A 25,777-nucleotide genomic window follows, 5' to 3' on the forward strand; every position below is an offset into this window, starting at 1 on the left:
ACACCATTGCTTGTCTTTAGTTGATATTTAAGCATTTTTATTAATTTATATGAGTACTTTAAATAAGAAGTGAATATATTTGAGAAAAAAAAATTTTTTTAAAAGACATTATTTATTTATTTGACAGACAGAGATCACAAGCAGGCAGAGAGGCAGGCAGAGAGAGAGGAAGAAGCAGGCTCCCCGTTGTGCAGAGAGCCTGATGTGGGACTCGATCCCAAGACCCCAGGATCATGACGTGAGCCAAAGGCAGAGGCTTCAACCCACTGAGACACCCAGGTGCCCCATGAGAAAAAAAACATTTTTAAAATGATTTATGTATCATCTTAAAATGTCTTTCCCTATGCAAGATCAAATATGTATTTGTAAAAATTTCTCTAATTTTTAAGTTTTACTTAAAAAATATAAACACATGCCTGAAAAAATATATCTAAATATACAATATGCATACATAAACATGCATACATAAATATTTTTGTGTATATGAGTGTGTCTGTGTGTTCCCTACTGTCCTAGCATGTTAACAGAAAGTATATAGGGCATCATAAAACATTAGAAACAGAAGACTTTAAAGAGAATCTCCAGCTCCTTATCTAGATGTTACAATACATATTTTGCCCAAAATAAATTTAATGATTACAGATATCTTATTTCTTCTATTAATCTACCTGGAATTTGTACTTTTTCTGAATGAACGGACAAAATATCAAAGCAACATTATCAAATAGTCATTTATTACTTACTAACTTACATTTATATAAGTTAAATAAATCTGCTATTTATTTTGTTCTGATCTGTCTTTGGACTGTTCTTGGGCAAATACCACCTAGTCTTACCAATTACAGATTAACAATATATTTTATTATTTAATACAGCAAATTACCTACTATCCACTACTTTTTCCCTAAGTTTAACAGTGTAAAAATGTAAAAGACATTTGAACAAGAATGCTCATAAAAACAATGTTTAAATAGCAAATACAGAGGGGTGCCTGAGTGGCTCAGTTGATTAAGTGTCTGCCTTGGGCTCAGGTCATGATCCCGAGGTCGTGGGATCAAGCCCCAAGTCTGGCTCCCTGCTCAGCCAGGAATCTGTCTCTCCCTCTGCTGCCACTCTCCCTGGCTTGTGACAGTTCTCTTGCTTGCTCTCTCAATGAACAAAACCTTAAAAAAAAAAAAAAGTGAATACAGAAAAAACCAAATATCTAACAAGAGAGCAATGATTTAATAAATTATGGTAGTAAATAGAAAAATATGAAACTTCCTTTAAACACCACTGGTTTCCAAACCAAATCCCATTAGGATTTTTTTTAACTAAATATTCATTACTAAACCCATAAATTAATTTGGGAAAATGGCCTCTCATGCATTAGTTAATAATCAGTTATTTTCTGTCACAGTAAGTTTTCATTTTTCTTCATTTAGATCCTGTACATTTCTCATTTTTGTTATTGTGAATTAACTTTTTGTACATTTTATTTTGTAATCACATGTTATTGACATACTGCAACATTCAGACTTTTATACCAAGCTACCTTAAGTAATACTTTCATTAACTTCATTCTTAGCTGATTTCCTTGGATCTTATAGGTCAATTATACCATCTACAAATAATTACAATATTTTCCTCATTTAAATTTATATAATTACTATTTTTATTCAGATCTTACTGGACTAACTACAATTTACAGAAAATATTATATTATAGAGAAGTGATTAGTCTGCTTTTCCTAATGCCTTCACTGAATTTTTGTTAACCACTGACCTGTCCCCAAATTCTAGATGAAGAAAGGACTAGATCATTTTTCTAGTAAAGTCTAAGAGACAACTTCATAAGGCCTTATTCCATAATTTTCTTTTCAGGGGCAATAGATTAATCAACCTCATTCAGTTAACAAGCACCCTACCCCTGACGATGTATAGCTATATATAAGATATACCACATAAAGGCAGACATGTGGAGATTAATTTAAAAGACAAAATAAAATTATCTTTATTGGAATTAAGTTCTAATTAGAATGTTAGATTCTCTTTTGCTAAGAAAAATTTTTAAAAAATATTCTTTTTTTTATTATATGTTATGTTAGTCACCATATGGTACATCATTAGTTTTTGATGTAGTGCTCCATGATTCATTGTTTGTAATACCCGGTGCTCCATGCAATCCGTGCCCTCCTTAATACCCATCACCAGGCTCACCCATACCCCTCCGTCCCTTCTAAAACCCTCAGTTTCTTTCCCAGAGTCCAAAGTCTCTCATGGTTCATCTCCCACTCTGATTTTTCCCCCTTCATTTTCCCCTTCCTTTTCCTACTGTCCTCCATGCTATTCCTTATGTTCCTCAAATAAGTGAAACCATATAATTGATTTTCTCTGTATATGAACCACATCTTCTTTATCCATAAGATACCTTGGAATAAACCTAAACAAAGAGGTAAAGGATCTATACTCTAGGAACTACAAAACACTCAGGAGAGAAACTGAAGAAGACACAAAAAGATGGAAGAACATTCCATGCCATGGATTGAAGAATAGACATCGTTAAAATGTCTATCCTGTCCAGAGCAATCTATACTTTCAACGTCATTCCAATCAAAATACCAATGGCATTTGTCAAAATGCTGGAACAAACAATTCTAAAATTTGTATGGAACCAGAAAAGACCCTGAATCACCAAGGAAATGCTGAAAAAGAAAAACAAAACTGGGGGCATCATGCTGCCGGATTACAAGCTATATCACAAAGCTGTAATCAACAAGACAGCATGGTACAAAAACAGACACACAGACCAATGGAACAGAATAGACAGCCCAGAGAGGAACCCTCAACTCTATGGTCAACTAATCTTTGACAAAGCAGGAAAAAATATCCAATGGGGAAAAAGTCTCTTCAATAAATGGGGCTGGGAAAATTGGACAGTTATATACAGAAGAATGAAACTTGACCATTCTCTTACATGTACACAAAGATAAAATGAATGAATGACCTCAATGTGAGACAGGAATCCATCAAAATCCTAGAGGAGAGCTTAGGCAGGAACCTGTTTGACATCTGCCACAGCAACTTCATTCAAGACACGTCTCCAACGGCAAGGGAAACAAAAGTGAAAATAAACTTTTGGGACTTGATCAAGATCAAAAGCTTCTGCACAGCAAAGGAAACAGTCAAGAAGACAAAGAGGCAACCTACAGAATGGGAGAAGAGATTTGCAAACGACACTACAAAGGGCTGATATCCAAGATCTATTAAACTTCTCAAACTCAACACCCAAAAAACAAATAATCAAGGCAAAAAACGGGCAGAAGACATGAGAAGACACCTCTCCAAAGAAGACAAACAAATGGCTAACAGACACATGAAAAAGTGTTAGCCATCAAGGAAATTCAAATCAAACCCACACTGAGATACCACCTTAACCCAGTTAGAATAGCAAAAATGGACAAGGCTAAGAAAGCTTCTAAAATAAGATAAAAACAGAGGCAGACAAACCATAAGAGACTCTTAACTACAGGGAGAAAACTGAGTGTTGATGGAGGGAGGTAGAAATAGGTGATGGCATTAAGAAGAGCACTTGTTATGAACAGCACTGGATGACATATGCTAGTGATGAATTTCTAAATTCTACCCTTGAAACTTTAACTATGTGACTTGTTAACTAATCTGAATTTAAATAAAATATTGAAAGAAGAAAAAATGTCTTGTGGTCTTCAGTGTTGATCAGAGCCTTAAATTTTTTAAAGCCAATCCCCGAAGTTTGAAACTTTTCTGTTAAGGTCCCACCACAGAAGTAGCTTTATGAAGCTTCTGAAAATACTTTAGCAAAAAAAGATTTTAAGATTACCTTTTTGCAAAAATTGTCCTCATTTTGTAACTTGTAGGACCCTGTAACTGTTTTCATTTAATAGGGGCAATTAAAATCTGTTAACATTTTATTTACTAGTAAAAAGATGAACTAGTTAAAAATTTTACAACTATAAGATGTTTAAAGGATGTTCAAAAGATTTCAAAAATAAGGATCTACAGTATGTTTATGTTGTATTAAAATTTCAAAAATTTTTAAATTAAACTAAAACAAATAAAATATCAACTAAAATAATACAGCTCAAATATCAGCTTTTTATGTAGTTTAACTTCAAGACATTCAGTTTTTCCTTATATTTACCTTTCAGAATTTGATGTTTCTGTTTCTCCTTCAGCCATATTAGGTCTTGCAATTTCCTGAAATGATTAAGAATATGTTTCTTTTATATTCATGGTTAAACTTAAATTAAACTACTCTAAGTATCCTAAACTTTCTGGATTAAAGGAATTTAAGTGTGCACCTAATATAGCAAAGAAATAGAAAAAAAAACATTTACTAATCTAAAGTATGTACTATATAATAATTCTCAAAATTAAAAACAGAATTTTTAAAACTCTTAAAAAAATCAACAAGAATTTCAGTATACTAGAAGTCTCTGAATCAAGGTCATGAAACAGTTATCCAGTATAACACCTGCTTTTCATAGTAAAACTTCAGTGAGCCAGAGGCCAGCTTAGCCATTCATAACAATTACCAATCATTAAGCACATGATGCATGAGGTAGTATGTTAAGAGCTTGACTATCTCATTTAATCCTCATATTAGACATTTTCAATTCCATTTCTATGGTAGGAAATACAACTATGTAGGTTAAGTAGAAAATCCCAGGCAATAACCAAAATAAATGGTGAAGATCCAAATCTAGGTCTAGCTCTTAACTAGTACAGTGATTGAGGACTGTGAAATTGATAATGGCGTATTAATTATATACATTTATTTTTACTCTTCTAAAACCCTGGTAAAATGAGGCAAAGACATAAAACATTTTCATTCATAAAGACCATGAAAATACTAAAGCATACTGCCAATGAGATGTCAATAAATTTTTAGATGGAATGTGGCTGAAAAGTTGACTTTGCAACACGGAGGAAGTTATAACTAAGTATCTGAGTAGGGGAGTGCAAGGAGAAGAAAATTTGCCCAGAGAACTGAAGCAATCTGAACCAGTACGTAAAAAAGTGAAACACAAGGACTGCTGAGAGAGCCAATGCTCTTTCCCTCATTCACACAAGAGATACCTATTCTTTCCTCTACCACAGAAGCTAAAAGTTAACTTTCTGAACTAGAGACAGTTTAGACTTATGAACACCAGGAACGGCAAAGGGAAGCCACGAGGCAGTGGGAGAAAACAGAAAAATTTAGTCAAAGTCCATAAACTGAATAAAGGTCCCCACAATTCTTCCTCTGCCTGGCTCCCAGAATGCCAGCACCTAGAGGAATCACTCTTCACCATCAATAGCTGGAATCGAAAACACTTCTTTGGAGGAAAATTATCAGTCTCAAGGAAGACAAGGTTTCCCATAATGACTTTGAAAGTTTATCTTCCTCACCAAAGCTCAGCATCTGATTTTCTTATGGTGAAGTCTAAACAATTCCCACACAGACTGTGCAGATTGTATAGAGCACTAATCAGGAGGATTAACTAACCATCACATTATAATCCATGGCCGCAGTTCTCTAAGTGTATCTCACAGATATATTTGGCCTCCAAGACACTTTTAGGAGGTGGTGAAATTAAAACTCTTGGTACAAAACCAGTAAATATGCTGGCATGCTGGCATCTTAACATGAATCAAGGCAGTGGCATCAAACCAAACTGTACTAGTAATCACTGGCAAACACCAGCAGTAAAATTCACTTTATTAAATATCAATCTTTAAGTTCATGTCTTTTGAATTTTCTGTGTGATAAAAAAGGAAGTATGCATAAAGCCCTGCAATTGTCTATGATTGAGCTGCAAGCTGAACTTTGGCACAATTATTTCACAGAACATTGTTTTTATTTTAAAGGTTGAATGTCAAACTATGAATATTTAGACTTACTTATTTAGCAGATATTTTCTTGAAAAATGACAAAGCGAGCCTATCACATCGAAGAAAACAACCAACAGTGCTTTTTGTCAGTAATAAAATTCAAACACATGGTAAATTTTAGGAAAACTTGTATTCACCATTCATTAGATTTATGCTAATATCAGTGACTTGGTATGATACATAAAAGATGTCAGCACTTGCAAGATCTATGTAACTCAGCGAACCAGTATTTTCCAAATGACTAATTGATGATGTTGTAAAATCATGCATGAATAAAAGATTCAGATAGACCAACAGATTTGAATGTATCAAAGCTTAAAAAGTTGAGTGATATGGAATGAGATTCTACATTGCAAAAAACCTTTAAGAAATCTTCAACTTGTCTATTTTTGATGTAGTATCAAAAAAAAAATCACAATTATTTGAAAAGACTGTTGAAGTACCATGTAAGGCTGGATATTCTTCATATATTTTGACCACAATAACAACATATCACAACACACTGAACGCAGAAACATGTGAATCCAATCTACTTAACTAGACATTACAAAGATACGCAAAAGTATAAAACAATATCAGTGTTCTAAGTTTCTTGTTTTTTGTAAAATAGTTATATTTTATTTTTTGTAAAATAGTTATTTCTCAGAAAAATGTTATTTATGTAACTATAGTAGGTTAGTTAGTTTGATTTTTAAGTTACAATTTTTTTAGATCTCACATTTTATATTTCTAATATGGTAAATCTAATACTTTTTGAGAGTATATATATATATATATATATATATAGAGAGAGAGAGAGAGAGAGAGAGAACACCCTTTGGAGTTTTGCAGTGCACAACCTCTGTGACTATATAAGGAAGCCCTCGTCCCCATTCAACAAGAAGTATTCAAAAAACTCGGTCGTGCTTTACTCTCTAGTATATGGGCAGCCAAGGATCACCACACCATTGAAGACATCCTTTATTTATTTAGACAACCTTTTTTAAAGGTTTTATTTATTTGAGAGTAAGAGAGAGAGAGAATGTGAGCTGAAGGGAGAGGGAGAGAGAATCTGGGGCAGATTCTGAGTCGATGCAGGGCTTGATCTTATGACCACAAGATCATGACCCGAGCTAAAACTAAGAGTCGGATGCTTAACCGACTGAGCCACCCTAGCACCCCTGGAGACATCCTTTAACATCAGAAATATCAAAATGATAGGAATAAAGAAAGGAGTTAGGAGACATCGGAGACATTGCTGGGGACAAAAAGAAAAAAAATATAATAAACATTTAATATCCCCAAAGAAGCATAAGATGTTATTATATCCATTAAACAATTACAAAAATTATGAAGAGAAAAATGGAAGAATAAAAATATGAAAGAGCTCTTCAAAATTAAATATATGACATTAAAATAAGAAATTAAAGTTTAGAAATTTTTTTTTTAAAGATTGAATGAAAAAGACAAAAAGTAGGAAGGCAAGAAAGAAGATACCACACAACTAGAGTAGGTAATGCAGGAAATATAGTGTCACATCAATAGGAGAGGAGAAAGAGAGACAAAATGAACAAAGAAAAGTAAAAATTTGCCAAAGAAATAATATAAGAAAACTTGCCCCAAACATATATACCCAAATTACAAAGGCTTATTAAATGCCTATCATAATGAACAGAAAAAGGATGAATGGTGAACATATCATCATCAAATTTCAAAACACCAGAGACAGAGATCATCACTAAAGTTGCCAGAAGAAAAAAATAACCAAAATGCAAAGAAACTGTAGCAAGAATGATATCAGACTTATTAAATACTTTCAAAACTGCACAGGAAAAGTTATTTCTATGTACTTCAGCCAAACTATCTTTAAGTAAATATAGTTTAAAATACACAATGAGTCAGAAAAGATGCACCCTTTCTGAGGGAGTTGTTAGAGAACATGTTTCATTAAAATAGGAAATAAACCAAGCAAAAGGGAACTCCTAGTTTAGAAAATAGGATATCCAACACAAGATAGTAGCAGAAGAAAATCCTGATACAACAAACTATGCACCAGGCTTAGAGAACAACTAGTTTAAACTTAAGGAGATCTGAGAGGAGAGATTCAGACTTTCTAACAATTTTTTTTTTTTTTTGATGTGTGTGAACATTTGGAAAAAGTATTTCCAAACACTAGACAAATTGCAACATTTTTTTTTAAAAACAGCATTAAGTGTTATAAAAACTAAACAAACGAGTCAGTTTAACTCCATAAAAATAAAATAAGATATAGTAAAGGAGAAAAAATCACAAGATCTCAAAAACTTTGATGTAACTATGCTGAAATCAGTGCTATGTCAAGCCATACTGGAACTTGAGGTAAAAGGAAAAACACATATCCTTATATACACATTTTTCTTTTTTATTGTGGCAAAATACACATAAAATTTACCATCAAAACCACTTTTAAGCATACAGTTCAGTGGTATTAAATACATTCACATTATTGTGTGGCCATCAATATCATCCATCCCAACTTTTTCATCTTGTAAAACTTAAACAACCCCACATTCTCCCCTTTCCCTCAGCCCCTGACAGCCACCACTATCTCCATTATGCTTTTGACTATTCTAAGTACCTCATATAAGAGCAATCATATGGTATGCTTTTTTTTTGTAACTCATTTAATTTAACTCATTTAGCATAATGCATTCAAGGCTTATCCATGTTGTGGCATACTGCAGAATTTCCTTTCCTTTCAAAGCTGAATAATATTCCATTGTTTATGTATATATACTACATTTTGCTTATTCTTTCATTTATAGATGGTTACTTGGTTTACTTCCATGTTTCAGCTATTGTGAATAATGCTGCTATGAAAATGGGTGTACAAATACCTCCTTTAGTCTCTGCTTTCAATTCTTTTCAGTATACTCAGAAGTGGAATTGCTGAATCATATGTATTTTTTCTTTTGAGGAACTGCTGTACTGTTTTCCACAGTGGCTGTATCATTTTACATTCCCATCAACAGCACACAAGGGTTCTGATTTTTCCACATCCTCATCAACACTTGTTTTTTTGTTGTTGTTGTTGTTTTAAATAGTAGCATCCTAACAGGTATGAGGTGATATATTTTTTTAAAATAATTTTTTAAAATAAACACATAATGTATTATTAGCCCCAAGGGTACAGGTCTGTGAATAACGAGGTTTACACACTTCACAGTGAGGTGGTATTTTATAGTAGTTTTTATTTGCGTTTCTCTAATAAGTAGTCCTATTGCATATCTTTTCATTTTAGTGGCTATTTATATATCTTCTAGGGAGAAGAGTCTGTTCTAGTCCTTAACCCACCTTATTAATTGGATTGTTTTTTGTCACTTGAATTTTAGGAGTTCTCTAAATATTCTGGATATTAACTCCTTATCAGACATATGATTAACAAATATTTTCTTCCTTTTGTGGGTTACCTTTTTATTTTGTGGATGGTGTGTCTGATGTACAAAATTTAAAAATTTTCATGAATCTAATTAGTCTTCTATTTCCTTACTTGTGCCTTTGGTGTGGTAACCAAGAAATCATCGACAAATCCAATGTCATGAAACTTCTGTTTTCTCCTAAGAATGTTACTGTTTTCAGTCTTCTATTAAGGTTATTGATCCAGTTTGAGTTAATGTTTGCATATAGTGTTAGTAAGGTTCCAACTTCATTCTTTTGCATGTGGATATCCAGTTTTCCCAGCACTGTTTATTGAAAAGACTGTCCTTTCTCTACTGGTCTTAGCCTCCTTTTCAAAAATAATTTCAGCCTATATCTGTGGCCTTATTTCCAGGCTCTTTATTCTATCCCACTGGTCTAAGTGTCTGTCTTTATGCAAATATCACACTGTTTTGATTTCTGTAGCTTTGCAGTAAGTTCTGAAATCAGTGTGTCTTCCAGTTTTGCTCTTTTCAAAACTTTTTTTTTTTTTTTAGCTCTTTGAGGATCTTTGAGATTTTATATAAATTTTAGGATGCAATTTTCTATCTCTATGAAAATTTTTAAAAATGCCTTTGGGATTTTTGTACAGATAGCAATAAATCTGTAGATTACTTTTGGTGATATGGACATTTTAATAATATTGTCTTCTAATCTGTGAATATAAGCTGTGTTTCCATTTATGTTTTAATTTCTGTCAGTAAGGTTTTACAGTCTTATTTTACAAGTCTTTCATCAATTCCTATTTTTTTTATGCTACTACGAATGGAATTATTTTTGTAATCTTCTTTTGAGACTGTTCCTTGTGTTTAGAAATGCAACTGATTTTTGTGTGTTGACTTTGTATCCTACTTCTTTACTGAATTCATTTATTAGTTCTAACAGGGGTCTTTTTGGTGGACTCTTCTGGATTTTTACATAAACAGGATAATTTTACTTTTTTCCAGTTTGATTGCCTTTTCTTTCTTTTTCTTGACTAACTGCTGTTTCTGGGCAGAGTTAAATCTAGCTCTAAATGTCCACTAAATCTGGCTTATTAAGTTCTCTAGTTCCTTACTTACATCTGATTGTTCTATACATTAAGTGGGGTTTTGAAGACTCCAACTGTTATTGTAGAACATCAGTTCTTTAATTCTGTCAGTTTTAACTTCATGTATTTTGGGGATTTGTCATTTATAATTGTTGAATCTTCTTGCTGTATTGAACCTTTTAATATATAATGTCCTTTTTTCCTTGTAACCTTTTTTCATTTAGTCAATTTTGTCTGATATTAGTAAAGACACTCAAGTTCTCTTTGGATTATTATTTGCATGGAATATCTTTTTTATCACTTCACTTGAACTTGTGTATTTTATTTTTTATTTTTTAAAGATTTTTACTTATTTGTCAGAGAAAGAGAGAGCGAGCGAGCATGTACACAAGTATGGCAAGCGGCAGTCAGAGGGAGAAGCAGGCTCCCTGCTGAGCAAGGAGCCCAATGGAGCACTCGATCCCAGGGCCCTGGGATCATTACCTGAGCTGAAGGTAGAAGCGTAACCAACTGAGCTCCCCTGGAATCCCTAACTTGTGTCTTTATCTCAAGTGAGTCACCTATAGATTATATGCAGTTGGGTCCTGTGTTTTTATCCATTTTTCTAACATCTGTCTTATAACTGGAGAGTTTAATTCATTTACTTTTAAATTAACTACTGATAAGGAGGGATATATATCTGTTATTGTGTTATTTTTAATATGCTTTATATAACTTTTTTGGCACTCATTTCCTCTACTACTGACTGTTTGTTTAGTTGATTGTGATGAAATGTTTAAATTCTTTTTTCATTTCAATTGTGTAAAGTTATTTTTTGTGTGTGGTTACCATGGGAATAACATTTAATATTCTAAGGTTGTCACCCTCTAATTTGATTTTATACCAGCTTAAATTCAGTAACATATAAAAACTCTGCTCCTTTACAGCTCCATCCCCACCCCTTTTGGCTGTTCTCACAAAATTACATCTTTATAAACTGTGTACCCAGATCTACACAAATAATTATTTTAAGTGCATTAGTTTCCTAAATTATGTAGAAAACAAGATTTGGAGTTAGAAATCAAAGTTATAGTAATGTTAGCTTTTACACTAATATCTTTTCTTTTTATGCATTTATCTCTTAATTCATGTAGAAAACAAAAAATAGTTTAAAAGCATTGTTAAGATAGTACTAGCTTTTATAATTTCCCATGTACTTACCTTTATTGAGATATTTATTTCTCCTTGTATCTTTGAGTTACCATGTACTGTCCTTTCATTTCATCATACAGAACTCCCTTGAGCTTTTTTTGCAGGGCAGATCTAGTGTTCACAAACTCTCTTAGGTTTTATGTCAGAATATCTCACTTTTGAAGGACAGTTTTTTTATTTTTGAAAGATTTTATTTGTCAGAGAGAGAGAGAGAGAGTAAGCACAAGCAGGGCAAGTGGCAGGCAGAGAGAGAAACAGACTCCCTGCTGAGCAGAGAGCCCCATGTGGGACTGCAGGACTCGATCCCAGGACCCCAGGATCATGACCTCAGCCAAAGGCAGATATTTAACCAATGGAGCCACTCAGGCGTCCCTTGAAGGATAGTTTTAACACATAAAATTATTGAGCTTTTTTTCCTTTTAGTATTTTGGAATATATTGGTCCACAAACAGCCTTTTGATTGCCAAAGTTTCTGATGAGAAATCTGTTGATAATCTCACTGAAGATCCCCAATATGATGATTTGCTTCTCTCTTGCTGCTTTTAAGATTCTTTGTTCTTGGGACGCCTGGGTGGCTCAGTTGGTTAAGCAGCTGCCTTCGGCTCGGGTCATGATCCCGGCATCCTGGGATCGAGTCCCACATAGGGCTCCTTGCTCAGCAGGGAGCCTGCTTCTCCCTCTGCCTCTGCCTGCCGTTCTGTCTGCCTGTGCTCGCTCTCTTCCCTCTCTCTCTCTCTGATAAATAAATAAAATCTTTAAAAAAAAAAAGATTCTTTGTTCTTTGAGAGTTTGATTACAATGTGTCTGAGTGGATGTCTTTGATCATCTTACTTGCAATTCACTGTGCTTCTTGATGTTTACATTCATATGTTTCATCAAATTTGGTAAGTTTCCAGTCATTATTTCTTTATGTCTCTGTCTCTGTCAAATATTCTCTGGAACTCCCTTAATATGTATGGTGGTCTGCTTAATGGTAGGCTCCAGCTGCCTCAGGCTCTGTTCACTTTTCCACAATCTTTTTCTTCTCTGTTCCTCAGACTCAATGCTTTCCATGGTACTGTCTTCAAAGTTTGCTGATTCTTCTTCTATCTGCTCAAATCCACCTTTGAGTTCCCCTAATGAATTTTTCATTTCAGTTAATGTACTTTTCAGGATGTCTTTTTTGTTTCTTTTCAGGTATTCTCTCCCTTTAATATTTTCATTTCGTTAGCATACTGTTTTCTTTACTTCCCTCACATAACCTTTTGTTCATTGGGCATATTTATAATATTGTTTTAAAGTCTTTTGTCTAGTATATCTGCCATTAGGTCTTTTTTCAGGACCAGTTTCTATTGAGTTTTTCCCTTTGAATGGGTCACACTTGCCTGTTTCTTTGTATGTCCTGTGATTTTGTTGAACACTGGACATTTGAAACTAATAATGTAGTAACTTTGGAAATCAGATTATCCCCCTTCCCAGTGTCTGCTGTTTTTGTTTCTTTTGATTGTTGTAGGCTATCTCTGTTCCTGGGATCAACATGAGATGTAAACCTCAGGTCTTCTCATGTTTAGTCTGAGCTTTTCTCTGGGCAAGTACAACCACTTTCTAATTTAACCTATATATGTGATTATTTTTGAATGTCCTTATCATTAATGTAAGGCTCCTAAAAGGGGAAAAGCACAAAATTAAGTGGAATAAAAGGGCATTGTATCTTTTAAATCTCCTGAAAGTCACTTCAGTAATAAAGGAAGGGGCTTGCAGCAATGAGGAGAGGTGTAACCTCAATGTGCCCACTTCTGTGGAATGCTGTGGTGAGAAGCATCTATTAGTGACAATAGCACAGATACTCAATATTTGGAGGCCAGTATCCTTTTTGGGCACTGTGGCCCCTTAAGCTGTGTGCAAGCTGCTCCAGGAACATGAGCACAGCTGCCTGCTATGTAGCTGAAGGTAGGGAATGGGTAACTGCTACTGTGCTGAATGCTTACACTGACTGATATTAATTACAACATACTGCCCAAGTCTTCCCAGGAAGTTGCAGGCTTTCAACAGACTCTAAACTTCCAAAATACAGGAATATTCCATTTTCCTTAAGCACATCACAGATATTGCACTTTATTTTACAAGTTGAAGATTTATGGAAACCGTGGTGCCATCCAAGCCTGGATGACAGCCTAACTGTTTATTACATAGTTTACCAAATGTTTTGAGCCCACTGTTGAGACCTACTGCTCAGGGGGGAAAAAAAAAAAAGATTCCTTTCAAAATATTCTGCTCATTGGTAATGTACCTGGTAACCCAAGAGTTCTGATGGAGATGTACAGTAAGATCAATGATGTTTTCATGCCTGTTAACACAGCTTCCATCGTATAGCGCTGGACCAAGGAGTAATATTGACTTTCAAGTCTTATTATTTTAAAAATACATTTCATAAGATTATGGCTGCTCTTCTGATGGATCTGTGCAAAGTCAACTGAAAACCTTCTGGAAAGGATTCACCATCCTAGATGCCATTAAGAACATCCATGATTCATGGGAAGAGTTCAAAATATCAACATGAATGGGAGTTTGGAAGAAGTTGATTCCAACCCCTATGAATGACTGAGGGGTTGAAGACTTTAATGGAAGAATAACTGCAGGTGTGGTGGAAATAGCAAGAGAACTAGAATTTGAAGTAGAGCCTGATGATGTGACTGAACTGCTGCTATCTCATGACAAAACTAATGGCTGAGGAGTTGCTTCTTACGGATAAAAAAAAAGTGATTTCTTTAGACGAAATCTACTCTACTCCTGGTGAAGATGCTATAAAGACTGTTGAAATGACAACAAAAGATTCAGAATATTACATCAACTTCATTGATAAAGTGGCAGAGTTTAATAGGATGGACTCCAATTTTGAAAAACGTTCTATTGATCAGCCAGTAGCCATCAACATGGAGGCAAGACCCTTTACCAGCAAAAATATTATTACTTGATAAAAGTTCTGATGATGGTTAGCATTTTTGGGCAACAGAGTAATTTTAATAAAGGTAACATACATTGTTGTTTTAGATGCAATGTTATTACATACTTATAGACTATAGTACAGCATAAACATAACTTTTATATGCACTGGGAAATAAAAAATTCATTTGACTTGCTTTATTGCAATATTTTCTTTGTTACTGTAGTCTGGAGCCAGAGCTGTGATACCTGTGATGTATGCCTGTAGTTACATCAGACAGATTCTGCCAGTACAGCTGTTGCCTCCGTGGGAAGATAGATTCCTGGTGCTTTCTACTCTGTCATTTTCCCAGAATCCCAGAATGCTTTTTCTCCTCAAAGCAACAGTTGAAAAAGTAAAAAGTAGGTGTACTGAACTCACAAAAGTAATTTAAGTTTAAACATTTCTACGAAAACCAGAATTTATTGTTTCATTTTACTGGCTTTACAGGAAGCAAGCATATCAATATCTTCAAACCTAGTTCTTTTCCCATCTTGTTTTCAAATAAGCAAATTGTCATGTTTATCAATTTCTCTTGACCAAGTGATGATTTTAAATAATTTAAAACTAACTTCAGCTTACTGAAATATCTTTTACAGGATGCTACTGTGGCTGCTATTATTTTAATATTTTGATTAACACTTTGCTCATCTGTTTTAGAGGACCAAAATACACTTCTTAATATTACAATTTGTTGATGCTGTGATAACCTATTCTACATGAAATTTCTATAGAACTTAACTTGTTCTTAACTCTAAGGGCAGAGTCAGTGGCTGCTTTTTGTAAATCAATATCATTTATAGAAAATAGCTTTTTTTTGGCTTAAAAATTCAAAATCTGCAGACACTTCATTTAATTTTTCACATATATATTTCAAATATGAAGTTAGCCCATTTACAATCTTAATGTGGATTTAATAAGCACTCTTCCTATAATTATCAATATTCTCATTCACTGATTCATGCATTTCTAATTTATTTTGTCTAATTAAAAAATTCATGTGAATATTTACATCTCTTGCTCAAGTTTTATATTCACTGACCACATTTTTAAAATTACTTTCTTTTATTTGTTAAAAGCAAAGGGACAGGACTTTTATTAAGCATACAGCTTTATTTATGGTCATTTTTCTGATTGTAGAGTTTTATTAACTTTTGCTACTTTGTTCAAAATATCATTCTATACAGGTAATTTGTGGAAAAATTTAATATATTTGTATGAAGATGCTTTTGAGTTCAACATAATTTTGACATTTGATATTAAATATTTTCATATTTAATAAACATTTTAGTTTGGATGCAAAGTGTCTCAAGTGCATTTGATCTTAATGCCTATATCTGTATGTGATTTCCATTTGTTTTTGGAATAGAAAAGAATATTCCATCTGCTTGTTGAATTACCCCACTTCCAAAATACATATATTTTCTAAAATAGTAAAAAAGATAATCATATTAGAATTGACAGATGAGGCATTTTTTGATATTAAATTATGATTATGAGTTGAGCAAGGTTCAAATATGGCATAATTATTTTTTGGGAGAAAAATTTTATCATTTTATCTTTTCCTCATAATTCAGAGAGAAGTTTTTAATTTTGAATTTCACAGTAATTCTAAGAGTGTCAATGTTAAAGACTTCGAAACTTTCAGTATCTGGAAAATTGTGTTTTTCCAACCTAACTTGTTACAGTGCCCTATAACTCTGATAAATTTTTTGCATGTGTTTTTCATCTTCTGAATGATACATCACTTGACTTTGCAGATGCCGTACTTTAAAAAAATTTTTTGATATACATTTTCAGTATATTTTTAATTAATACACACAGTTAGACATAATAAACATTTAACAATCAAATAGATGTACATATTAACATTTGTATAAAAAATATAAAACATCAAACATTACAAACAACAGAAAATTATATAACAGGAGAATTAGATAAATGTTAAGACAGAGGAATTTATCCCAAGTCAAAGAACAAGATAAGGTCACGGCCAAAGATTTAAGCGAAACAATATAAGTAACATGCTTGATGGAGAATTTAAAGCAACAATCATTAGGATATTCACTGGGCTTGAGAAAAGAATAGAAGACATCAGGGTGACCCTAACCACACCGATAAGAGTTAAAAAAGAATCAATCAGAGATGGAGAATATAATAAATGAGACTGGAAACAGGGCTGATACAAGGAACAGCAGGTTAGGAGAAGCAGTGGAATGAATTAGTGACAAAGAAGACAAAATAATGGAAAATGATGAAGATAAACAAAAAATAGAAAGAAGAATTATGGGACATGAGCATAGACTCAGGGAACTCAACGACTCCATCAAACATAATAATATTAGTATTACAGGAAGAGAGAGAGAAAATTTCCTCAAATTTATTTGAGGAAATATTAGCTGAAAACTTCCCAAATTTGGAAAAGTAAACACATCCACATCCAGGAAGCACAGAGAATTCCCATCAAAATAAAGAAAAGCAGGCCAACACCAAGACATACTGTAATCAAATCTGCAAATATGGTGATAAAGAAAAATAAATCTTAAAAGCAGCAAGACAAAAGTCCTTAACTTACAAAAGGAAGACCCAGCTAGCTGAAGATTTCTCAACAGAAACTTGGAAAGACAGAAGGAAGTGACATGATACACTCAAAGTGCTGAATACAAAAAATCTGCAGCTAAGAATACTCTATCCAGCAAGGCTAGCATTCAAAATAGAAACAGAAATAAAGAGAGTCTAAGACAAACAAAAACTACAGGAGATTGTGACCACTAATCTAGCCCCAGAAGACATACTAATGGTGACTCTTTCAGTGGAAAGGAAAGACCAAAAATGACAAAGGCAAAAAATGATCAGAGAAAATCTCCAGAAATAAGGACAAAACAAGTAATGAATCCCACTTAAACTGCACCAAATATAGTAACATATCTAGGGATAAACCTAGCCAAAGAGGTAAAACATCTGTACTCTGAAAACTATAAAACACCAATGAAAAAAACTGAAGATGACACAAAGAAATGGAAAGACATGCCACTATGGATTAGAACAAATGTTTTTAAAATGTCTATACTACCCAGAGCAATCTACACATTAATGCAATCCCTACCAAAATACTGAGAGCATTTTTTAGAGAGCTAGAACAAACAATCCTAAAATTTGTATGGAACCATGAAAGACCCCGAACAGCCATAGCTATCTTTTAAAAAAGAAGCAAAGCTGGAGGCATCACAATTCTGGACTTCAAGTTATATTACAAGCTGTAGTTATCAAAACAGTATAGTACTGGTACAAAAACAGACATAAAGATCAATGGAAGAGAAGAGAAAACCAAGAAATGAACCCACAACTATTTGGTCTATTAATCCTCAACAAAGCAGAAAAGAATAGCCACTATAGGGGCGCCTGGGTGGCTCAGTGGGTTAATCCTCTGCCTTCAGCTTGGGTCATGATCTCAGGGTCCTGGGATCAAGCCCCGCATCAGGCTCTCTCCTTAGCAGGGGGCCTGCTTCCTCCTCTCTGCCTGTGTCTCTGCCTACTTGTGATCTCTGTCTGTCAAATAAATAAATAAAATCTTTAAAAAAAAATAGCCACTATAAAAGAGATAGTCTCTTCAACAAATGGTGTTAGGAAAGCTGGACAGCAAGAAGTAGAAGAATGAAACTGGACTATCTTAAATTATACATAAGAATAAATTCAAAATGGATGAAAGACCTAAATGTGAGATAGGAAACCATAAAAATTCTAGAGGAGAGCATAGGAAGCAGCCCCCTGACACTGGCCATAGCAACTTCTTTCTAGAGATGTCTCCTGAGGCAAGGGAAACAAAAGCAAAAATAAACTATTGGGACTTCATCAAAATAAAATCTTCTGCACAGCAAAGGAAATAATCAACAGAACTTAAAGGCAACCTGTGGAATGGAAGAAGATATCTGCAAATGACATATCTGATAAAGGGTTAGTATCCAAAATATTTAAAGAACTTTTAAAACTCAACACTCAAAAATGAATAATCCAATTCAGAAAGGGGCAGAAGACACGAACAGATACTTTTCCAGAGAAGACATACAGACGGCCAGCAGACACATGAGAAGATACTCAAAATCACTCATCATCAGGAAAATACAAGTCAAAACTACAATGAGGTATCACATAGGCCTATCAGAATGGCTAAAATCAACAACACAAGAAAACAACAGCTATATGGAGAAAGGGGAATCCTCTTGCACTGCTGGTGGGAATGCAAACTGGTGCAGCCCCTGTGGAGAACAGTATGGAAGTTCCTCAAAAACTTAAAAATAGAACTACCCTCTGATCCTGCAACTGCACTACCAGTTATCTCCCAAAGAATACAAAATACTAGTTCAAATTCAAAGGGATATGTGCACCCTGATGTTTATAACAGCATAATCCATAGTAGCCAAATAATGCAAACAGCCCAAGTGTCATTGATGAATGGATAAAGAAGATGTGAGATATATATATATATATATATATGGCATTTATATACTTATAATATTATAATTTGCTGTAATATATTATATATTTATATATTGTTATATATTATATAAAATATATATATAAAATATTACTCAGCCATGAAAAATAATGAAATCTTGCCATTTACAACAATATATGGTTGGAGCTAGAAAGTATTATGCTAAGCTTAATGAGAAAGAACAAAGTGATGGTTATCAGAGTGGAAGTGGGTGGAGGGATGAAAAATTAGGTGATGGGGATTAGGGAGTGTACTTGCTGTGATGAGCCCTGGATGTTATATGGACATCTTGAATCACTATCTTATACACCTGAAACTAATAATGCACTAACTGTATGTTAACTAACTGGAATTTAAATTAAAAGTTAAAAAGAAAAAAAGAAAGAAAGAAAAGCATCTGTACCTGACTCCTCTCTGTTATCCATATCTGTGTTATAATGAAATTTCACTAAAACTGAAATTGGAGGGGAAGATCCATGGCATATATTTAGTTAGGGAACAACAGCAACAGATTGTTGCAGGATATAGAATACACTCAGCAGCAGAACAGAAGCTATGTTAGAAGCCACTAAATCATATGGATTCCAACTATAATATAGTACATGAAAGGAATTAATTTTTTTTAAAGATTTTATTTATTTATTTGACAAAGATCACAAGTAGGCAGAGAGGCAGGCAGAGAGAGAGGAAGAGAAGCAGGCTCCCTGCTGAGCAGAGAGCCCGATGTGGGGCTCGATCCCAGGACCCTGGGATCATGACCTGAGCCGAAGGTAGAGGCTTTAACCCACTGAGCCACCCAGGTGCCCCATTAATTTTAAGAGAAAATGTAAAACTATAGAAATGAAAAAAAGTGATACCAGGAAAATCCTACCTGGGCATGCTAACAATTCCAGTACACTGCATCTGATCAAAATCTTGAAGACTAACTCAAGCTATTCATCCTATCAGAGGTGTACCTAAAATAAGTACCTACATCTATTCAAAGAACTATCCACATCACATATATTCTTGAAATAAACATCTGGACCAAAATTGGTCTATGTGGCCTTCCATTCAATAAGGCATTCCTTTAATTACTTATGGCTTGCTAAATTTTTAGTGTAAAGTTTTTTTTCTTTTAACAAAAAATAAGCTTAAGAAATTTGGTTTTTGTATAAAGGTGGCTTCATTTGACACAGATAAAACAGGACAATCAAAGGAAAATAAGAGTATGATGATTTATTTTAATCAAATATGAATATATCAGGAAAGAATTAATAGATGATATGATGTAATTATGGATTCACAGAATTTCTTAATGTCTATGCCTTTACATATTTGGAAAGAAGAGAGGCAAACCCTATTGCCCCTAGGGCACAGGAACTGACTGACTAGGGGAGGGAAGGAAAAAATCCTACTCTCAAGACCCAAAACAGGGAACCAGCTTAAGAGGTGAGGCTACAGGGCGCCTGGGTGGCTCAGTGGGTTAAGCCGCTGCCTTCGGCTCAGGTCGTGATCTCAGGGTCCTGGGATCGAGTCCCGCATTAGGCTCTCTGCTCAGCGGGGAGCCTGCTTCCTCCTCTCTCTCTCTCTCTCTGCCTGCCTCTATGCCTACTTGTGATCTCTCTCTGTCAAATAAATAAATAAAATCTTTAAAAAAAAAAAAAAAGAGTGAGGCTACACTGGTTCCCACTCACTTCCCACCACCTACTCCCTACCACCCACCTCCAGGCTAACAAACACCAAATAACAAGGAACAACAGTACGGATGGAGGAAAGGCAAGGGTAGATTTATAGAGAAAGACACACCCTTTAAGCCTCAGTCTCACAGGAGGAGCTAAAGCTGAGTATGAAACAAGAATCCTGAGGGAAAAATCCTCCAGTAACATAACTCCCACCCTCAGCACAAAGAAATATTATAGGTATGGAACCTGGTAGTACACCAAGGGTAACTATAGCAACAAGAAAGCCAAAACTCAGATCAACTCACTAGGTGAAATCAAATCTCACAGTAATGACCTAACATAAGAAACGGTATGCCCACTTTTCAGATACAAATACTATTTATCTCAGTCTTCCATATAATTTCTTGCTTTCAGCCAAACATTGTGTAACACAAAAATGCAAGGGGGAAAATGAACTGTCAGGAGACAAAGCAATCAGCAGAATCAGACTCAGATATGACTCCACTACTGGAAGTATCAGACAGAAAATTTTAAATTACTATTATTAATATGTTAAATGTTTTGGTGAAAAAAGGAGGACAACATGCATGACCAGAATGGTAATTTTAGCAGAGGGCCAGAAACTGTAAGAATCAATGGAAATGCTAGGGGAAAAAAACAAACAACCCCAATGACAGGGATGAAAAAATGTCTTTGATGGGTTCATCAGCAGATCTGACACAAATGAAAAAATGAATCAGTGAAACTGAAGATAGGTCAACAGACAGAAATCACCCAACATAAAACACAAAAAAAGTACATGGGGGATATGGTGGATACTAAAACAAGGCATCTAAGAATAGGTGTTAACATCAAATGGTATAGTATTTAGGAAATTGGAATCCCAGAAGTAGAAGATATGAAACAGCTCGAAGAACACCAATCAGGATAAACACCCCAAATAAATAAAAAGATAAACATATAGGTAATCATATGAACAAACCAGACTTAGACACATCTTGCTCACACTGATGAGAACTATAGATAAAATCTTGAGGGGAACGAAAAAATTCAACACATTATATACGTATAAGAAACAAAGATCAAAATTACAGTAAGACATTTTGTCAGAAAATACGCAAAGCAAGAGAAAACAAAATGACTTCTTTAAACCGCTGAAGAAAAATAAAACTTGTCAACCCAAAAGTCCATATTCACCAAAAAATATCTTTCAAAAATGAAAAATATATTTTTAAATGAAAAAGGCATAGAAGAATTAATTATGAGTAGATCTGCAACATAAGATATATCAAAGGAAGTTGTTAAGGCAAAAGGAATGTGGTATTAGAAATGGAGAGCTAACAAGGAAATAAAGAGCACTGGACATGGTAAAAAGAAAAGTTAAATATAAAATTATTTTTTCAAGTTTTTAACTGCTCTAAAAAATAACTATCTAAAGCAAAAACAGTAACACTGTATTCTGTCTTTATAACCTATGTAAAAGTAAAACATATGACAACCACAAAAAGAACCCACAAACTATTAACATCAGGAATGAATGAGAGAATTATCACTGCAGACCTTAAGACATTAAAAGATTAATGGAATAGTACAAACAAGTTTATATAGATAAATTCAGTATTAAAAACCACAAACTACCAAAATCCATTAAAAAATAATCACATAACTAGGGCGCCTGGGTGAGTCAGTCAGTTAAGTGTCTGCCTTTGGCAGAGGTCATGATCCCAGGGTCCTGGGATGAGGCATGCATCAAGTCCTTGGTGGGGCTCTCTGCTCAGGAAGGAATCTGGTTCCCTAGGCCTTTACCCTCACCCTCCCCCTGCTCATGCTCTTATTCTCTCTCAAATAAATAAATAATACCTTTAAAAAAAAAAGAATTATCATATAACCAAAAAATCCCGTATCCATTAAACTTATTTGTAGTTAGAAACCTTTCAAACAAAAGAAAACTTTCTATGGTACAGAAGAAAGCTGCTTGGAAGAAAGTGGCTAAGTTCTGCTAGTTTCACTTATTCACTGTTTGGTATGGAAATGCTGTTCAAAAGATAAATCCTGAACCTGCCTCATGCATCTCTGAGCATACTCAGAGATATGGAATATTTTGTAGAATTAAAAAACTGACATCGAGAAACCATGTACTTGAACAAAACTACTTCTACATAAAAAAAAAAAAAACCTAAAAATCAAACAAACAAAAAGCTATTTCTACATACACCATTAGATTGCTCAGTAACTAACATTTATAGGATAACCCCAAGTATTTTATTCAGAGTGCCTGTTTAAGACAGTAAAAACACATTTAATATATAGTCAAAATATTTTTTAAACAAGATTTATTTATTTTAAAGAGAGAAAGAGTGCAGTGGGGGGAGGGGCAGACAGAGAGAATCTCAAGTAGACTCCCTGCTGAGCAAGGACCTCTACAAGGGGCTCAATTTCATGACTGATGAGATTGTGACTTGAGCAGAAACCAAGAGTCAGATGCTTAACCGACAGCCACGTGGTACCCTTGAAATATTTCTATTTTAAGTTTTAAATTTTCCTGGCAGCCCAGAAAATAAAATCATCTGGAAAGATTAATTTTCTAGTGTGTAAACTGTTTGACATTTTATTGATTTCAGGATTTTTAAATAATAAACTTATCTCCATTAACTCACTAGTTGAACTAAAAAACAGACAAGTGAAATATATGATGCTTTTATAAAAACAGAAACAGTTTAGAATTTTGCTTAAGGTTAGATATTTTTTTATCTAATGACAACAAAAAAACAAATCTTATTTTTTCCTGATAACATGCCAATAATTGTTATTATGCACAATGAACTGAAATGTTTTAAAAGTTAAACCAGTAGTATTTTCACATATTCAAGCTTTAAGGTACAGGTAAAACAAAATTTACCTCAGACACAGGTTCTTGTTCCTTAGTGGGAGCTTCATTTTTTAATCTTGAAAACAAAATAAGTATTGAATACTTTATTTTATATTTACAATGGAAAATATGCAACACTTCTTTTCTGCATGCTTAAAATAATTATGATGTGAATTTAAACTAATGTAGAATTGTAAATGACCTTTATATATATTAGGGGAAAAATAAACAGTAGAGTCAATAAATGTGCTAAAGAAATCAACACAGGCATGTATTTCCTTCTTTTCTAAAAACAAGAGCACTTAAGAATTTTTCTCTATGTTAAATACAATTATAAATAAAAGACATAATATATTAGTAAAATCATTTCCAAAAAAGAATTACTCTTTAAAAAATAAAAGGTTGTATGCTTAATATATAATATGCACAAATATTTACTATTATAGAGCTTAAAAAGTGAGAGAAATTTTATCTACTGTGAAATTCAATATAAAGCTATTTTGATATTTATTACAATTAAGGTAGCAAAATCACAGAAATAATTTATAATTCTGAAAGATATAGTCTCTTAAGAACCTTTATAAGCATAGCTCAAATATTAACTACAACTTTTTAAACCTGGTTTCTAAAAATAGAAAAATTGTAACTTACTACATTAAGAAAGGCATATGCCATCTCTAAAATAATCTAATATAAAACCTATCTTTCCCAAAAGATCTTTTAGAAACTGCTGATAACGAAATACTATCTACTGATTATATTAAACTCAATTTTAAACTACCTAAGTCAAGTGCCTACCTGATCTGAAACATTACTTTATGAACACTTAAAACTATACTTAAAGGTTAATATATTTAATATAAGTAACAACTATACTGACTTAAATTTCATGTACAAAAATGAAGACCTAAAGTAGGATAGAAACATCAACTACCCTAAAAGCTACTCTCATGGTTAGCTGAAATACGGAGTTGATAACCATCTTTATCCATTCTCTGAGGGCACACTGAAAAAAACAGGTCTATAGATTCTAATGCTTTATTAGATATTAAAAATAATTTGTGTAAAATTACTTATCTATTTTTAGTTATTACATGAAATTACAAACAATTTAAAATAGAGTGTGTCATTTTTCATTCTTTTATTATATTGGTAATGAATTATAGTAACTTACAACTAACTTACTAAACAAATTCAGATGAATAAAACTTGCAGAAATACTGACAAAATTAATAAATGTCAATCATTTTGGAGATTAAAGATTTTATAATTCTTTTAAATGTTTAATTGTGAACAATATTCATAAAGATGAAATTTCACATTAGTCTTTAGTGATTTATACAGGAAAATGATAGTCCTAAGAATAACATATATAAAGTCATATGAAAACATGAAGAATTAGTGTGAAGAAACAAAAAGTAGACATTGGAGTAATGAAGTTTTAAAATAAATTTGTATACTACAACTGATTTTTATTTCTAAGCAGTTAAAAATTTTAAACTCAATTTGAAAAACTGAAACAAACTGGTCAAAAAGAAGTTTAAAAATATTTTATAAGAGAATTTCCCTGTCAAGTTTATGGTTGAAAATATTATCAAAGATCAACCTTACATTCTTATAAAAGACACATTACCATGCTAATCATTTTTCACATATGGCTGTTCCAATAAACTGATTTTAAGCAACAATTAAAATGAAAGCTATTAAGCATGTGTTAATATTACTGCTGGTATTTCAATTGGAGAAACTAAGGCCTCTCACTATCTCTGCAAAACAGGTTAGTGACAGAGTTTTTTTTATTACTCTTCATCTTTAAGAAACTGGTAGATGAAAACAAAAAAAGTTATTGAAATAATTTGCACTAAGAGGACTAGGATACCAATCTTATTTTGGGGCTTTAACCACACTGGTATTCTATTTATGGAACAGAATTATAATAACCAGTGAAATATTTAAGTAAACAAATATTTAAAAAATGCAAAAAGTACACTATATAAAATTTCACTGAGAAAACAATTCAGAGTTAAAAATTCATCACTAAAATGTACACTACATTTTTGTAACTACAAAAGCATATTTTAGGATTAACAAATTAAAAATATGAACAAATTTTAACACAACTACTAACATATCATTCACACTATTAGAAAAGAAAAAAGCGTTCTTACCTGTAATTCTTACTCATTAAAGATACCTGCTGAAATAGTCCTCATTTAAGATATTCAATTGCTTGGCAG

At 33.3% G+C, this 25,777-nt stretch overlaps 1 protein-coding gene across 11 annotated transcripts in view; it reads right to left on the reverse strand.

Annotated features, from left to right (window-relative positions):
- ZNF280D (zinc finger protein 280D) overlaps positions 1-25,777 on the reverse strand; it is a 136,855-nt gene that overhangs the window by 3,291 nt on the left and 107,787 nt on the right. For 10 of the 11 annotated variants that reach the window (XM_045067591.1, XM_045067589.1, XM_045067583.1 and 7 more), the window contains 2 exons: positions 23,571-23,616; positions 4,162-4,217 (listed from right to left, as the gene is read on the reverse strand). In XM_045067591.1, the coding sequence (XP_044923526.1) occupies positions 4,162-4,217; positions 23,571-23,616 (102 nt within the window). The remainder of the gene's footprint in view (positions 1-4,161; positions 4,218-23,570; positions 23,617-25,777) is intronic. The other variant, XM_045067594.1, reaches the window with a different exon arrangement.

The sequence above is a fragment of the Mustela putorius genome, unplaced genomic scaffold (assembly GCF_011764305.1).
Source record: "Mustela putorius furo isolate JIRA1106 unplaced genomic scaffold, ASM1176430v1.1 tig00003896_pilon_pilon_pilon, whole genome shotgun sequence".
NCBI lineage: Eukaryota > Metazoa > Chordata > Mammalia > Carnivora > Mustelidae > Mustela > Mustela putorius.